The sequence below is a fragment of the Andrena cerasifolii genome, chromosome 13 (genome assembly GCF_050908995.1).
Source record: "Andrena cerasifolii isolate SP2316 chromosome 13, iyAndCera1_principal, whole genome shotgun sequence".
NCBI classification, from domain to species: Eukaryota; Metazoa; Arthropoda; class Insecta; order Hymenoptera; family Andrenidae; genus Andrena; species Andrena cerasifolii.
This window is the reverse complement of record NC_135130.1, coordinates 7051135-7068691: the sequence shown is the minus strand read 5'-3', so window position 1 is coordinate 7068691 and position 17557 is coordinate 7051135. Positions and strand designations below refer to the sequence as shown.

The following is a 17557-nucleotide window of genomic DNA, read 5'->3' as shown; positions in this document are numbered from 1 at the left end:
TCGGCACCGACCTTTTCGAAAACGAACTTCATGCTAGAGAATATTATTCCACATTTTTGACGTGCCTTCGGACGCGGAATCGCCCATACCTCGATATTACCATGAATTATATGACAGACTGCAAGGGAATATTCTAAAATATTCCCAATCCACTTAAAATAACACTAAAATGAAGTTGGAGACAAAATTCTTCTATGGTATTTTATAATGCACCAAAGACTCTCGTCTTTTTAAAAGGAATGGTGCAAAAATTTGTGTACCTTTTTGTAATATAGAATTAGATATGAACGACAGCAAGAATACATGAATGAAAAATTCTGCAAATACGTTGCAAAGTAATGCTAATGGTGGCAGCAAATATAGTGGGAGCAACGTGGAGAAGATATCCATAAACATTTGCCACATGTGCCCACTGGTTCAAATATTTAACGAAGCCGTTATTAAATAATAACACCTCGAGGTCTCTATGTTTCCCAACCTACACGAACCACGAAAGCATGTTTCTAACGGATGCTACTCGCTTCCAAACAAATCAATAAAGACTGTAAACAGTTACGTTACACTCTCCATAAAAAAAAAATAACAGATTTTACACTTAACGCCCGTGGTTGGGCGAGCCACATATGTCATAAAGCACCCCAATGAGCTCTTAAGTCTCAGAAAAGAATTTTATCGGTCTCCATAATGGCTTCAGAGAAAACAGTTTACAACGCTTTCGTGTATAGCACCCTGTATGGAGCAAGTTCCACGTGAAAAATTAAACCCTAAACGCGCCTATAAATTCATAAACTCGAACCACGGAAGAGGGAATTGCAGCTTCCACTGAAATAAGGTAAGCCAGGAAACCACTCAAAGAAGGAATTACCAAACAATTTTCTCCCGCAGGCTTTTCAACCGCTACAAGTTAAGAAAATATTCCGAAGCGATGGAAAGGGATGCAGTTTGCGCACGAAATAAATAAACACCCTTACAATCGCAAGCTTTCTACAGAGCAAAGAAGCCAACGACATGGGGCGAATTAAAGAAGAATTCCTCGCAGGGAAATCTCCACGACATGGTAATCCACTGTTCGATCTCTCCCCCGGCACAAAAGCGTTGGGAATTAAAAAGCGAGCATTCGACTTACCTGTAAACGTATCACGAGGCGGCCGGAAACGCGATTCGAAAGCGGCGATTCATCCCAGTTGATTCGGGCCGAGGGGGGTGCACGCGATTGGACGTCAGTGAACGAACATATCGGCCTCTCCTGTTCGATGGTGTATCAGGTGTATCACAGTTTGTAGATCCGACGCATGCCCCCGCGATCGACCATCCTTTCCATTAATTACACTCGCATTTCATCCCCTGGCACACACACACACACACACACATGCCGTGTGTCGCGCCCCCTTTCATTCACACCCGCGCCTCCTTGAGCGCACGTGTTCACCTAATATCTTCGTTTAATATATCTTAGTATCACAATGGGACGATTTGCTTTTTATTCCTCTTCCCCTTCCCTGCGTCCCTGGCTCCTCCGCTTGCCGAGCTCTCCTCGTAATACTTGTGTGTTGACCTTAAGCTTAGAAATCACAGTCGCGAATTGATACGGATCCCCGTAGCATGTGCCGCCCTCGAGAACGATCACGCCGACCGGTGTACCGTGCCCCCTTACGCGGCCTCAGTCCCACGCCAGCGTTGCAGCGGACCCCGCACACGATTGGCACACGACTAGCCGCCGACTCCTCCGCTCGTGGCGCGACGACGATCCACGACGATCGGCGCTCAACGTTCCATCGATGGGCTAACCCGCTGTCCTGCCCGGTTCCTCTCTCTTCACTCTGGGACGGATTGCGCGCGTGTTCCGCGGACCCTTTACACCTGTTCGACGCGGAAAAGAAGCCGCACGGCACGCGGGGGAGAGGGCCTCTGTGCCGCGTATATCCGGCTGGAAGGTGTTTCACTATCGACCATCAAATGCGCACGTGCGGGCGGAACACCGACGACGGGCAATGTGCCGAATCCTCTGGCCCTCCGTCGTCATAAAAACGTCGCTGGCCCGCCCCTCTCAGCGCCGGCACACGGCTGCCAGACGCGGGTGAAAAACAATTTCCGTTCGCGTGCCTCGTCTCGCGTCGCTGCTCCCTTCGTCCCGTCCCGCGATCCCGTCGACGCGATCCGCCACGTTCGGCTGGGCCACCCACGAGTACCGAGGTGCCATCCTCGAGCGCGCGCCCCGTTGCCGTCTTCCACTCCCACTCTGCGGCCCGTCTGTTCGCTGCTGATCACCAGTGCGCTCTGTCCCCTATCCGCTGCGAAACACCGCCGAGCATCGTTTAAGATCCAGATGTCGTGGCGACTGGCGACCGTCGCTCCTCCCCTCCCGCGCGCAGCGATCTCCCCGCCACCGCCCCCTCCAACTCTTATCGGAAATGGCACATCGTCAGCTAAGTGTCGTCGTCGTCGACGCCGTTGGACAGCTCGGTGGGCATCACCGACGGCCGTGGGCCGGGCCGCTCCGCTGCGATCACACGCGATGACCGGCCGTGGGACCGATCGTGAATCATCGGGTCCGCCTCGGGCCCGCGCTGCTACGCTCGCGATCCAGCCTCCGTTTCCCTCCTCGAATTCCCATCGACTGGATACTCCGCTTCCTCGCCGCTCTGCCCCTCTGCGGCCCTTCTATCCGCGCCGGGTGGGAATCGGAACCGACCGTTTCAACCCGCACAGTTCCGTTCGAGCGGCCTCGCTCGATCCTCCTCCGCTACTCCCTCGCTAACGACATATCCGTTCCGAGTTGCCTGGCGACCGGATCCGATTTTCTTCGACAGCGATCCCGCCTTATCCACTCGCTCCTCCACCGTCCTTCCTTGCCAGTCCTGTCGCGCTGCTCGGTCAGATGTAGCCAGTGTACGTGGGCCGCGCACACGCTCTCCCTTCTCGTGCCTCTCTGTCTCTCTTCCTCCTTCTCTCTCACCCTCTGTCTGTCCCTCTCTATCAGCCCCCTCTTTCCCACGGTCAATCGCGACCAGCCATTATCGCCGAGTAATCCCGCGACTGCTTAATTACTCCCGATACCGCACTCACCGACCGATGGATCTCGATACTTCCTCCAGCGAGCACGAGACACTGACAAAACGCGAACCGTTCCGAACGCCTCCGTCTCTCTCTCGCCCCCCGACGACGGAGGTTCCCTCGGCCTGTCTCAGGGGCTCGCTCTTCTCGGGACCGGTGCACGATGTTGCGAGCTGGTCCTGGGGCTATCAAAGGAGAAAGAAGACCGTTACGCGAAGGTTGTGTCTCGGACGGCCCCTTTCTGGAGTGCTCTCCCGTTACGCACACACGCGATCACATAGTCTTCCTTTCCTATTTCACCCGTGACTCTTTCCCTCGACACGGGATTCCTTGCGTTCCTTACGATTCTCTCCCCCTTGCTCACCACATCCACACTTTCTCTCTCTCTCCCTCTTTCTCCCACTCTGAGAATCTCTTCCGCGGTTTTCATTCATTCCGACATGCTCGAAGGGCGCGACAGTCTCCTTCAAGACGATCCCATACACGCGCCCTGTTTCCTCTCTCTCACACACACACACACACACACTCTCACTCTCTCTCTCTCTCTCGCTCTCTCTCTTTCGTCCTTATCGATTACGACGCATACTGCATGGGAGAAAGGTTGCCCACCCGCCCAAGACGGCCAAGGAAAGGATTCCCCCGCGCGAACAGCTCGCGAACAGATACGCCTCTGCCCGCCTGGCCACCACGAGAGGATCCGCGAGAATCCGTGGACACGGGTGTCGCGGGCGTTATGTGCACGCGTCTGTGTCTATATATATATATTATGTATATATATATATATATGTATATATATATACGGCGTGTGAGGTGTGTGTATGTGTGGGTGCCTGCGGCAGTCGTGTTACGTGTACAAGCGTAACCCCGACCTCGATGTTAGGCGGCTGATAGCCGGCCTCACACTGGTACCGCTCCGCCGTGACAACCACGGGCCATACCCGCCCCTTCGCCACCCACCCCTCCGCCCGCGTGCCAACCGAAAAAAAACCACCCCTACTTCCAGGGGGTGATCGCAGCGCCTCTACTCGGCACCATCGCCAAATCCTTCACCCCCTTCGGTGGCAACTGAGGCGCGCCTGCGCCACGCGACCACGGGGCACGCGTTTCGGATGGAATTTTATTTATTCGTTAGGGTGGAATGGCGAGACCATAGCTTTTCGTTTCATTTTATTTGTAATAATTTTTGTTAATTCGTAGTTCTATGCTCTTAAGGCTTATTAACAGTTTTACTATCTCTATTATATTTTCCATTCAACGAGTAATAAAGCCGTAATAATAATAATGGAGAACCGAATACCTCTGCTGCATTTGGGGGAATGATATGGAGGAGAATTTCGGTGGTTTCGAAAGATGAACGTTTGGAAGGTATTTGTTTTTTTTTTGTGAAGGAGACTGCTTGTTATTTACTGATTTATGTGTGCAGCTTTTTTGTTGGAGATCGATCGCAAATTGACATACGGAATTATAAATGAGTTTACCTACTTGTAAAGCACGGAATATGGTGATTGAAATATATGGTCGTATTTGAAAGAATACTTGAGAAATCGATTAGGACGATTTCTTTTTGTCAACTTATTGGTTCCTGGAGGCTACGTAAATCTAGAATCTTTGGTTGTTATGCTTCCTTTGTTACGAAGCTATTAATACATTCTGTGCATTAATATTGTCTATTATTATGCAAAAAAGATTTTCAGTTAAAAAAAGAAGCATGTGAGTCATTCATTGCTAAATGCTTCCAAAATTCCTTCGTGGCTACCAAATCCTCAATAGTGGTGATACAACTGAAAAAAAAGATTTAAAAAAATAATTTGGAAAGAATAAAATAAATTTAAGTGACCCATCTAAATACGATGAACCATTTAAATATGTTCCATGTGCAAAGTAAAATATTTTTTCTGAATAAAATTCGTTTCAGCAACTTCATTTTGAAAATATTAATCGAATGCTGTTGCATCTGAAAATGAATATAGTACAAGACTGTTTTATGCGACGTCTCCTGCGGCACGAACTAACACTGAGGTTATGTGATACCGAAATCACGTATACGTTGACTACGTTTAATCGATGCCGCTGATAAAACTAGTATGAACATATATATACACGTGTCCACACGCGGAACGAATTTCGTTCGTAACCTCGTCGATTTGAATTTCTCCGCCAATGCGAAGATTTCTCTGCGTTGGCGCCAATGGCTCGCGTTCGATACGAATAACAAAAACGTGCAGAAAATTTCAAAACAAAACTTACATACCTCAGCTAGATTTAATTAAAGAATATTGTCTCATTTTTGTACAGAAGCTTCAATGCTCAAGGACAAGCTTAAATCAAACAGTAAAAGACAGTAAGACTATTATTACATATATTTCCATTTAACGATCCCGCCAATTTTGATATCACGAATGCAAAATCAACAATTCGATCCTTGTTGCGTGGAGCAACAAGGATTACACACTTACCTTCGCGCCAAAAAATTCTCTCCTTCATCTTCGTTCCAACCTCTCATACCTAACGAAGAATATTAACAAGTTACTTCATGCAAATCGATAAAACATCGAATTTGATCTCCAACCTCGATTATCCTAGAAATATTTGCTAGGAAATAACTGTATATGACAAAGAGGCACGCTCGGAACATGATCCTAGATTAGCCACGATCTATAATTCCACTATAGAATAAGAACTCCTGCAAAATTATTTCTCATAACTGTTTATCGAGTCACCAGACATACTTACTCGAATTTCTGACCACTGCTTAACTCCAACATTCACTAAAACCAAGGAGGCAAACTGCCACTGCGAGGGGGACCCGTTGCGAGACGAGGACGAGGTACGAGGTGCCTCATTTTCATTGGCCACTGTACGGCGCAAGCGCAGTACTACCATATGTACCGTTGCCATAGCGTCCATAGCGTCTTGAGTTCTGATAGCATCCATGGTGTTCTTAAGTGTTTTATAACTAAATAGTTAGTTGCCTATATAATAAATATAATTTAATACTTCGTTCACTGAAATGCTTTGTGCCCTAATACAAAATATATTAAAATAAGACTACACTGTATTGAGTTAAGTAGGATAGATAAATCTAATAGCCAACGACATTTTTTAAATAAAATGACACTTTTTAGGGGCGAGTGAAAGAAATGTATCAAATTACATGTATTTAATAATAAGTATAGTAATAAGTATGTACTGTTAATGTGTAATGCTTAATTTCATACAAATAATAAATTATTTTGAATCAGTATCTCTGTTTTAGACATTTGCATTAATCTGTGGTAAATAGTTTTTCATAACTAGCGGTACAGCGCATGCACAGCAATGCAACGAATTACCTCCAGGCACCCCTGAGTTGCCCTGGGTGGGGGCCCGTCCCTCGATTAGGCTTCGCGTCCTTCCTCCACAAGCTAGCCGTACCCTCCGTCCCTATATTCCTATGTCCACGACTAAAACTCGAATTTTTGCCCAAACAAATTCTCGGCACTCGCCACGACATCGACGACGTTACGTCTCCGTTTGGAAGCGGAGTGGCGCGCAAATTTGAATCCGGTTTGAATCGCTCGGCCGAAGGGCGGACTCGCAGCGGAATCATTCACTTCACCTTGAAAATCCACCATTAGGTGTCGAGACGGTAGATCGAGATATCGTTCAGTATCGATCAGGAGAAGCCTGGCTGAGCTTAGCCCTAGTCTGTCAGAAATACCAGAGCCGACAAGGTTTTGGTTCCATTGGGCTCGCACAGGTTCCGAGCATTCCAAGTGAATCATTCTTCTCTCCCTGCCAGGGAACACGAGTTATGCTTTCGTGATCCTCGCGCGAACAAATTCTATTCTGCAAGGAAAACAGCACACTTTCCTCCAGTGCCCCTCTCGTTTCCTCCGGAGAAACAGCGCTCCGCACAGCTTCGCACCGGGCAACTCCTCTTAGCCATTTTCGCAGTCCGATTTTAAAGAAACTGTACCTCCTGCGCTGCGCAATGTCGGAGACAAACGGGGACGCGAATTTGAACACGAAGAACGGGAACTTCATCTGCGGCGTGGTCGAAGGTACATTAAACATGCGTTGCGCTAGCAGAACCGATACATATTTGGTCATCGCTCGCGAGAGCTTTGCGTAGGAGGGCCAGCGGCTGGAACGCGCTATTTATTATAATATCTCGTATTGTTGGCATGAAGAAAACATTTCATTGTTGCAGGATTCTACGGGCGGCCCTGGACCACTGAACAGAGGAAGGATCTCTTCCAGAAGCAAGTATCTTCGCCACCCAGTCGGTAACAACACTTAGCTAGCTCCTACTAAATTATTTCAATGCTCCATAGATTAAAAAAATGGGGGATGGACTCTTATCTCTACGCCCCGAAAGACGACTACAAGCATCGCGCGTATTGGAGAGATTTGTACACCGTGGAAGAAGCCGAGCATTTAACGGGCCTGATAACAGCTGCTAGGGAATGCGGCATTATGTTTTACTACGCGCTCTCGCCGGGCTTGGATATCACTTACTCTAGCGCCAAGGAAGTCACTGTGTTGAAGAGGAAATTGGAGCAAGTTAGCCAGTTCGGTTGCACAGCCTTTGCATTGTTGTTTGACGATATAGAGCCAGAGATGAGCGAAGCGGACAAGGAGGTGTTCCAGTCCTTCGCTCACGCACAAGTGTGTAGAGTTTCAGTTGGTATATTAAGGGATATACCTAGTCAGGCTGCTGAAAACAGGCGAATGTTTGTGAATTTTTTTTGAAATAGTGGAAGCATATATTTTTACAAAACTTTTTGCACTTAAAAGAGCAACATTTAAAGAATATTTGGTAATTTTTTCGTGGAAAAATATTTACGTTTATGATAAAATAACAACCCACATCCAAGAAGCCATTTTAAAAATTTGCTTTTGCGGTGAGCACTGGCATTCGGAACCAGATTATCTAAAATTAAAATACAGAAAAGATTTCGTTAAGATATTAATGTATCTTCAGATTGACGGAGGGAATTTTCCGAAATAATAATTTAAAACAAAATGGCGGCTATTTAAAGTTGAAATCCTGATTTTTTTCGCCCGATTTTTGCATTAAAAAATCAGGATTTCAACTCAGATTAACGGAGGGAATTTTCCGAAATATTAATTTAAAACAAAATGGCGGCTATTTAAAATTGAAATCCTGATTTTTTAATGCAAAAATCGGGCGAAAAAAATCAGGATTTCAACTTTAAATAGCCGCCATTTTGTTTCAACATGAATATTTCGGAAAATTCCCTCCGTTAATCTGAGGATACATTAATATATTAACGAAATCTTTTTTGTATTTTGATTTTAGATAATGTGGTTTCGAATGGCAGTGCTCACCGCAAAAGCAAATTTTTAAAAAGGCTTCTTGGATGTGGGTTGTTATTTTATTATAAACGTAAATATTTTTCCACGAAAAAATTACCAAATGTTCTTTAAATATTGCTCTTTTAAGCGCAAAAAGTTTTGTAAAAATATATGCTTCCGCTTTTTCAAAAAAAATTCACAAACATTCGCCTGTTTTCAGCCGCCTGACTAGATATAACCCTTTAACTAACGCTGCGTTTGTAAGTAATCGTAACGTTTCCTTCCCAGGTTTCGGTGACGAATGATATCTTCCAACACCTCGGCCAGCCCCGTTTCCTTCTGTGCCCGACGCAATACTGCGCCACCAGGGCGATGCCGAACGTAGCGTCTTCGGAGTACCTTAATACGCTCGGAAGCAAGTTGGCGCAGGAAATCGATATAATGTGGACTGGCCCTAAGGTGATATCGAGGCTTTTAACCGTTGAGTCCATCGAGGAAATCACCGAGGTTCTGAGGAGGCCGCCAGTCATATGGGACAACTTGCACGCTAATGATTATGATCAGAAGAGAGTGTTCTTAGGGCCGTACGCTGGTCGATCGCCGGATCTGATTTCCAAGTTACGCGGAGTTTTGACGAACCCTAATTGCGAGTATGGAGCAAACTTCGTAGCGATTCATACGTTGGCTCAGTGGAGTAGATGTAATATTGATGGGAAGAGGGATGATATAAGATTGGAAACTGAAGCCGAGGACGGCATACTCGGGGAAGATATTCCTTCGACAATGTCTCCGGATATGTATCACCCTCGGCATGCTTTGAAAAATGCTATTATCGAGTGGTTACTAGAATTTAATAAGAAGAAGAACGCGTGGGGTGTTATAGCGAAACCGCAGCCATGCGTCGCTCCGACGATACCGATTCCCATAATTCCCTCTGTGAACACTTGTATGAGTCTCACGTCGACAACGACAACGACCTCCGTTCCTGCAACACCGACAATAATCACTAACTCTGGTCATCTTCAAGCATTAGCCGAAGTTTGTTCAACTGTGTCGTCTGATAGTTTCATACCTCCATCGGGACCTGTGATGAACTCTTTAGTGTCAGATACGACTGTTGTCAGTGAACCTCTTATTCCATCGATATCCTCCAATACGGAAAGCGGGTCAACCTCCAACGCTTTATCGTCCATGGAGCCTATGGATTGCAACACGACGCCTAATAATTCTCCGGCACACACAGCCAAGATTCATACGGAAGATGACGCTATGATAGAGAATACTTCTGTAAGTGTTATTGAGCATCACTGGTGCAGCCAGAGAGGGGGTCAAGGGGCCCTACCCCCCCAAAGAAAAAGGAGATTAATGTAACCACGACTGAAGTAATTCAAGAGCTTTGTAAATAGAAAAGAAAACTCGATTTTGTTCTTTAAATCAATTTTTATGGTCAACTAATCAGTGGCGGATTTAAGAAAAAAGACCCAGGTGGCAAACGTTCCGTGGGGCCCATTTTTGGGGGAAAATGAAGAGATAGTTTACTGAAAACGGGCTAAGTATAATAGTACGAAAAAAAATTAGTGTTTGGATACCTATACCTAATCATAATTTTTTTTTGGTCACGGGGCCTTCTGCGAGACCTAGGCGGCAATTGCTCATCAGCCGCCCTGTTAAATCCGCCGCAGCACGTAATGAATTTTATTGAATTTGCACTGAAAATATTTTTATCCGTTCAACTCGGGTCCCTCAAGATTAAATCCTGAGTGCGCCACTGTTGAGCATTAACAGTATTATTTGTAAAATTTATCACATTCTTTGCTTTACAGACGTGCAGCGAAGCCTCTGGCAGCATGCAAGTCGAAGTAGACGGTACTTCCCCCGTGGTAAATGGTACTCAAATGATCGTCGAAAACGACAGTCCTGATAATGTCGATCAGGATCCGCAGGATCATCTTGATGCAGATAAGCGGCTGACGCAAGAGGACCTGTCGTTATTATGCGACCTCTTTTATTTACCATTCGAACACGGTGGCCAAGGAATTCAGTTGCTGCAGGAGTTTAATTGGCTGAAAAGTAATGCTCACGTCGTTATGAGGAAATCGAAAGAGGAAGAGACCGCGTCTCAACCTAACGTAAGTGATTCCATGGCTTCTCTAATATTTGAAATGGAGTGTATGTGTAAGTATCCGTGTAAATCAAATTGCAGATCGAAGAATGGCACACGCGGGCGGCTAAATTGAACGACATGTGCAATGCTGTAAACAGATTGTTTCAACGACTTACATATTGTAATAATCGTGAGTTGCTCTATGATCTGTATTCGTATGTGTGGGACATGAGAGGGGTCGTGTCTCTTTTGAACAGTTATGTGAAATGGTTGGGTAAGTTGTATTTTAATTACATAACGTATCTTGACATAGTCTAACACTAATATCTTGGAAAGAGAAATTAGGACGTCCTAAGTAAAACGTAGTGCACCGTGTAAATGTTCCTTAAGCTGCGCGTTATTTATTCTTACAATTATAAATCCTACGAAGACAGTAATGATAGAATATCACGTAAAGAAAGTTTGCTCAAGATGCTAGTATGCTGGTACAATGATCGAAACAAATATATGATTCGCATCGCGTCGCTGCATAATTACGAAGTGTTACTAATTTTTATTTCTTTTTTTATTTAACGTTCGTATCGTCTCCAGCAGTAGAGAGTTGTATTTGTTGTGCTACAGATGAGTGCTGTTATTCATTTTTCTCAAAAGTACTATAATTTACTACCTATACTTATATTTCAGAACAAGAGTGTCTCGTGTATTGGTAAGTGTAATGTTCTATTCTTTTTTTTCACTCACTGATTTTGTTCTTTTACAAGAAAGCTGACTTTTTGCAACGCGATCTTTGCAACCGCAGGAAATGATTAATTTTCCAAATACCGTGGTACCTTCGAAGCACTAAAAAGCAACAGTGTACCGTTCGAAAATCTTCCTTTCGAATATTTTCATTATTCGTAGAATAAATTTCATCCTACACTTTCTTGAAAAATGACATCATTTATACAATTGTAAATGACGCAAGAAACACGAGCCCTAACTCCGAAAGTTACCGATGTCTTGTTAACTCACTTTTAATCGAATTAAGTTGATTGTCCCCTTCTTCTGCCTCGACGAATATAATCGATATAAAATGGAAATGCATTTTATCTTATTTAATATGGAATGAGCACTTTGTGACCATTCTTCACGAAGCATAAATTTATTTCACAATGCAGCGTGATAATCAAGTTCGAACGAACGAAATAATTAGGAGGGACATTAATATACAAATTAATAACTTCTGCTGTTATTAATTTCAGTGATTCGACAGATTTCTAAGTAATCGAAAAGTGAACAAGCATCAGTAATGATTGGAACTAAGATATTCCGTAGATCGCATATCTATGGAATTGCAATTGTACATTTGTTTCTGCGCTTTAGAATCAAATGTACCGCGTGGCGCGCGAAAATGAACCACGGTTGCCGTGAGTCAAAATCAGAATGAGTTAAAAATACAAATGAAATTCAATCGTCGACAGACAGTTCGTATAACTGTAAGGAACAATATCTCTGGTATTAAACTGAGACAGAAAGTAACTCATTCAACAATTGAAACAAATCAATGAAGCTTTTTTATGTTTGACTGCATACAAACGTTTTACAAAACTTCTTATTTGTCGACTGACGGCTTCCTTTTTATGATTCTATTGGTAAATGAAGCAAGCCACAGCACTTCTCATTGTTCTGTTAGCAGCCTTCCACGGTGCTCTGTACTTAATTCAAATAAAGAGAATTGGTATGGCTTCCTGGCGCGATACTTGGCGAAAGAATTTTCCGTAGCAGACACTTTCTGGGAAACTATTTAACAGCATCTATGTGGACCTGAACAAATACTGTGTTTTAAATAACCTTGTGCCAGCTATTAACATATTGGCTGACTTTCTTTCACAGATAATATTTGGCGCAAATGTATTCGCTGCATAAGATTGCATTATCTTATTTCTGTACATTTCAATATCATCGTAATGCAATTAGAGAAATTAGCGTGTAAATGTTTCGCAGCGAATAGTTTCTGCCAGCAATATAAGTGTATGAGGAACAGAACAGCTTCAATTCTCTGACTAACATGCAATTCTGTGTTTTCTGTCTTGTTGATAGCGTTTGGCAGATTCCCGTCGTCGATGACAACGTTTACCCAGGGGAGCTATACATGTATGCGATTTACCAGTCTGAGTAAACCAAGAACAAAAGCGCGCGACCAGCAAAGCTTCAAACCAGCGGAAAAGAATTGCAGGCTTTCGGTTTACGTTTGAAGCTTTGTGAAATTTATAAGCGACAGATTTGCGCGTAGAAGCAGCGTAGGATCTGTGTGTACTCGATACACGGATACCTTTCCACTTGATACAGTTTGACGCAGCATGGACATACTTCCTTATTTTGCAAAAATAACAGTAGTATTTTATTCGATAAAATTTCGTGCGGAATTTATTTCCGCATCAAGCAGTCATGGAAATCCGCATTCTTTACACTTTCCGACACTATTAAGGGAAGCTTTATTCCGCATTCTTGCGACAACAATTTTTGCACACGAAGTAGGTCCATCGGCAACTTGTAGAAAATTGGCAAAGTTACACCATTTTACCAACTGATAAGAGCTATTCCTGAATATCGTACTGGTCTGGCATAACCAACAAAAGTTGTGTCTTGTATATATCTTTTCTGCAGTGAGAAGTTGAACTGATAATTGTCCCTCGTGCAAACATCTTTCATGGATTGTGAACGACCAGTAGAACGTCCTCCTTTTGCCAACTTGCCTGTACTAATTTCTTTTAGTTGCAGACACTGTATTCTTTTCAGGAGTAATAGGAGTTTTATTTCAGGCGCATTTTGGCAAACTGGATTACCATTCCACCGATCCCATCCTCCCTCCCATTAACTCAACAATTGATTTGCCGCGCGAACTTTGGTGCAACATTCTTTAAAGTTCATTTTCATCGTTACTTTTTAACTCGCCGTAACTGTTTCAAATCTAACATCATTATCTCTTTTTGGGGAGAGATTCTTCCCCATATAATTTCCCCCTTTTGTTTTCATTCCTAACGGAGTTCTAAGGAAGTTCACGCGAAGTGGGTTGTTCTGGATATGATTTTACTTGTAAAGCAAATGGTGCACCGCAGTTTTTTTTCGAACCGATGGATTTCTTTATCTTGCAATACGATCCCTTTGATTTCATAAATAGTTAGATGGATTTAGTACAGCAAGCAAGATAGGGAAGACTATGGTGCCATCGATCGAAGTGTACTTATGCATGTTATAAATTTAAGCAAAATTAGTGCTCAGAGCAGTGGAGGCGATTTCATAAATCTGATAAATTGCATAATCGCGCGTATGTAAGCCTCCCATTTCACCGTTTATTAAGTCCAAATATTGTGTCTCGGGATAGGGTTCTCGAATGGCTGGAAAGAAACTTTTATGAGCGGAGATCAAGAGCCATGGGTGTTCCGTGGAGGGCTTACAGCTGACCTACAGGTGCATTCTTCTTCACTATCCTCAAGCCGGGAATCCACCGGGAAGCTAAGCTATGCTATGCTATGTTTTAACGTAGCTTTTGGTGGAAACGGTTCCATAAGAATGTATTGAAGCTAATTTTTTTAAAACGTAGCATGGCATAGCATCGCATAGCACAGCTTAGCTTTCCGGTGGATTCCCAGCTTTATCACGCTGTAGACATGCCAGCCAGAGTAAAAATAACACCAATGTGCTTTTCACAGAGGCTGATTCCAGTGGACAGTGGTAATGATTTATTCGTTTACAAAGCGCCAGAAGTGCCCAGTAGTAAAATCTACACAATTAGGCCTTACTTAACGAGCGACGAAGACGCGGTTTACGCTGTGTGCAAGAAAGTCTGCGACTGCACAGTGTCGTCTGCAGTAGCAGATAGGTGGGAAGAATGCCTTTCACCTATTAAAACCTAGCACGTGAATGCTCCGTTTCCAAATACTTATCGATTATTAACTTTCTTTCAAGATTGGTCGGAGGTTTCCTAACCATAAGTCCAGAACTGTGTATGGTCGTCGAAGATGAGAATGGTGTAGTGGGTTACGCGTTGGCTGCCTTAAACGTGAAGTCTTATAACCAGAAGCTCTCCGCTTCTTGGATTCCCGAGTTACGTATGAAGTATCCGTTAGAAGATAACGTAAGCGATTTACCACAAAATGTTCAGGTACGTATGTCTATTTAAGGGGCTGTTCCGGTCTGGAGCCCATAAAAATAGGCGATCTTTAGGAATTAATTAAAGGAAAACTACTGCATATAATTTAATGGGACTTGTTGCAGTGTATTAAGGATGTCTTAATCTATAGAAATACATTTTTTGCTATATAATTTATCATTGCAGACGGCACTGGGGAGTCGTTACAGTCGAGGCGTAAAAAAATTCATCAAAAACGGTGGGACCTGTTGTATCCCCAAAAGTTATTATCCGATTCGACTGAAACTCTTTTTATTTTGAAGAATATACTTCTGGATGGGGGGGGGGGGGCAGAAAAAAATGACAAAAATGACATTTTTGAGATAATAACGACACTTGAAGTTTGAAATCACTTTTTCCATATATTTTTCGTCCTAACGCATTTAAAATTTACAAATTTTCAAATTTTTTTAAATTTTACTGGTCTGTCCAGGAGCCAGAAGTATATTCCTCAAAATAAAAAAAGTTTCAATCAAATCGGATAATAACTTTTCAAGATACAGGTTCCACCGATTTTAAGAACACTGTTTCAAGAAAAACGGGTTTAAAGTTCTACGTGAACGCTGAGTGGCCGGGAGCTACTTAAATGCCTATAACTTCGGGAATTTTACGAATTTCAAAAAAATCCTTTTAAACACGTATTCTTAAAAGGTTCAACGTTCGAAAAATGAAATAAAAAGAAAATCGAAATTTAGACCGGAACCTCCCTTTAACCTTCAATACTTCAGTGTCTCCGGTGTGTTCACCTCTGGAACATGTTCCCAGGACGCCATACAGCACTTCCATTCATTTGTCCCGGACGTGTCGGAGCAATTATGCAGGCAACATCCGTCGGTACTCCTGTGTGCCGTTTTACCAAGCGTCACAGATCAGTCAATCCCTAAAAGGCTCATCACCTGCATTCTCGCAGCTTTGAGAGCGAATGGTGAATACTTTTACGCAGCTACCTATCTCCGAGGAGAACACGACTAACGTTAATCCGGCTCGTCTTCTTCCCAGGTTCCTTCGGCGTGCACACTACAGTGTCGGATGCGGACAAGGAGACCCAAGAGTTCTACAGTAAGTTGGGCTTCGTCGACTTGAATCCGGCGCACGAAGAGCACGCTGGTATTAAAACTATGTGTAGAAGTTTCTAACAAAGAGTGAGTACACCAGTGGTATTTGTGAATAAAGTATATTTGCTCGGACCGTCTTCGAAGGAAGCTTCTATGGTTTAGAGGCGGTCGGCCGGCACAGAAATGACTTATTCCTAAAACGGTCCGAGTATCTCTCCGTTGGGCACGCGTCTCTGTACAACGGACAGATGGTAATTCGTCGAAGAAATTGATAACTTGTCAGGAGAACGGGGATGAATATGCAGAGAGAAGTTATGCGATCTCACACGATTCCGCGTCGACTCGTACTTCCTTTCCGAGGACTGTCCCGGGACTTCTGCCTTCGTTAGACTACGAGTCACCTGAATGTGTTTTAACAATGTACGCGTGTACGCAATGCGCGTAAGTTATGGACTAAGTAGCAGCGATGCAGGGCGTCGAGAGAATGGGGGAAGCGAGAGAGAGTGTGAAACGTGCAATAGACGAAGGGAAGCGAACCGGAGCAAAAGGTATCTTTTAATTCTACGAAGATTTGAGTTTGTGTGTTGCAGTGCTATGGAACTTCACTATATATCAGGTATGCTTGTACATTAATAGGAAGTTTTCGTAAAAGGGAAATGTATATAATGCGCTGAATGATGTATGGTGAATAATGCCAGTATGTGTGTTCAATTGATAAATTATCGAAGCTCTTCAACCCACTGGAAGATATTTTCTTATCGAGTCACGTGTGCGAGCTACCGAGCAGCTCGGCTCGTTCGAAATGCCTGCTAGTGCTACGATAATATGAACATCTAGTTTCGAAACCATTCAATCCACGAGCACGCTACTGTCCGGTAACAAAAGTCTCCCAAATGATATTTAGTACACCTATTTACGTAGCCATTTTACGTTCGACATATTGCTATTATCAATCGCAAGAATATATCGGTATCATTAGCGATTCCTGATCGGCGCGTGCGTGTATATTGCCGCAGGATGTGATAATATAGGATTACTTAGATAAATATCAATTAATTCGTTAGCACGGGCATGTACCAGATAGCTCACGCGACAAGGTTGAATAACACGAGTTATATTTTATATGGACTTTGCTTTAACGATAGTAGGTCTCTGACGTGAAACTGTGGATGCTTTTTTTGAGAGAAATGAGAAACTGTGGATTCCTTAGGGAGTAGTAACAGTTAGGTCATTGCGTCGCAAGATAGGTACTAACAAGCTAGTTGCCCTTACCACCCTGTATTTGCCATTGTATCAAATGTACAGAGCCGGAGGATAGAAAGTAATCATTACGAGGACACGCACATTCACGCGCAAAAGAAAGATATTTGCCTTACGACTGCTATTTTAAAAGTACTGTTTAGAAGGAACAGTCGCACCGCGAATCGAGGTGCGATTTTCAATTCTGTCGGGGGGGCAAAGCTGTACCAGGATTTGATGTAGTGCCATGTACAAAGGTTCGATCACCATGAAAACTGTCCTCGTTCGAATCTACTTGAAATTCGAATCGCCACTTTCTAGGATTTTTATACTCGCTCTATTTTCATGGTGGTCCGAACAGAAAGGAGAAACGCTGTACCGACGGGAAGACTGGAAAGCATCCTTCTACTTTGTATTTATGTAACTTTTTATAAGAACCATTTAAGTTTCTGCCGCATGAAATACGTTCACACATCTTTACAAAGGATCCAACTAACACGAATCATTTTCAGAATATATCGCTTTTGCTAAATAAACTTTTTTAATGTACGCCACCTTTTCTGATAATTTTCCTTACGGACGATCGAAGCCTTGGGAAGTGCTTGCGATACTTCCAGTTGTCTCGTCTCGTGT

General features: G+C 43.6%; 2 protein-coding genes across 13 annotated transcripts in view; one reads left to right on the top strand and one right to left on the bottom strand.

Moving 5' to 3' along the window:
• The window catches only part of Ih (hyperpolarization activated cyclic nucleotide gated potassium channel Ih), a 144380-nt gene extending 142104 nt beyond the window's left edge, over positions 1–2276 (bottom strand). Inside the window, exon 1 of one of the 8 annotated variants that reach the window (XM_076825621.1) lies at positions 1127–2276. The gene's annotated coding sequence lies outside the window, so the exon portion shown is untranslated. The remainder of the gene's footprint in view (positions 1–1126) is intronic. The other 7 variants (XM_076825630.1, XM_076825622.1, XM_076825623.1 and 4 more) reach the window with 7 other exon arrangements.
• Positions 2277–6700: 4424 nt separating this feature from the next.
• Positions 6701–17473, top strand: Oga (O-GlcNAcase). 5 transcript variants are annotated; one of them, XM_076825961.1, is made up of 13 exons: positions 6701–7097; positions 7247–7298; positions 7371–7704; positions 8644–9642; positions 10179–10484; positions 10559–10733; positions 12539–12592; positions 13824–13909; positions 14152–14321; positions 14408–14603; positions 15396–15555; positions 15630–15772; positions 15848–17473. In XM_076825961.1, the coding sequence occupies exons 1-12, from the start codon at positions 7028–7030 to the stop codon at positions 15764–15766; spliced, it is 2739 nt and encodes a 912-aa protein (XP_076682076.1). In that variant the 5' UTR covers positions 6701–7027; the 3' UTR covers positions 15767–15772; positions 15848–17473. The 5 variants fall into 5 exon arrangements, with proteins under 5 accessions (XP_076682076.1, XP_076682078.1, XP_076682075.1 ...); XM_076825963.1 differs by having other exon boundaries at positions 10559–10649; positions 15630–17473; XM_076825960.1 differs by having other exon boundaries at positions 15630–17473.
• The last annotated feature ends 84 nt before the right edge of the window (positions 17474–17557 follow it).

What these genes read in the sequence shown, in the direction of transcription:
- Oga (XM_076825961.1), top strand. Translation starts at nt 7,028, where the DNA reads ATGTCGGAGACAAACGGGGACGCGAATTTGAACACGAAGAACGGGAAC. An exon ending in AGTCCTTCGCTCACGCACAA is followed by an intron (nt 7,705 to 8,643) that starts GTGTGTAGAGTT and finishes TTTCCTTCCCAG; the next exon opens with GTTTCGGTGACGAATGATAT. An exon ending in TACCCAGGGGAGCTATACAT is followed by an intron (nt 12,593 to 13,823) that starts GTATGCGATTTA and finishes GTCTCGGGATAG; the next exon opens with GGTTCTCGAATGGCTGGAAA.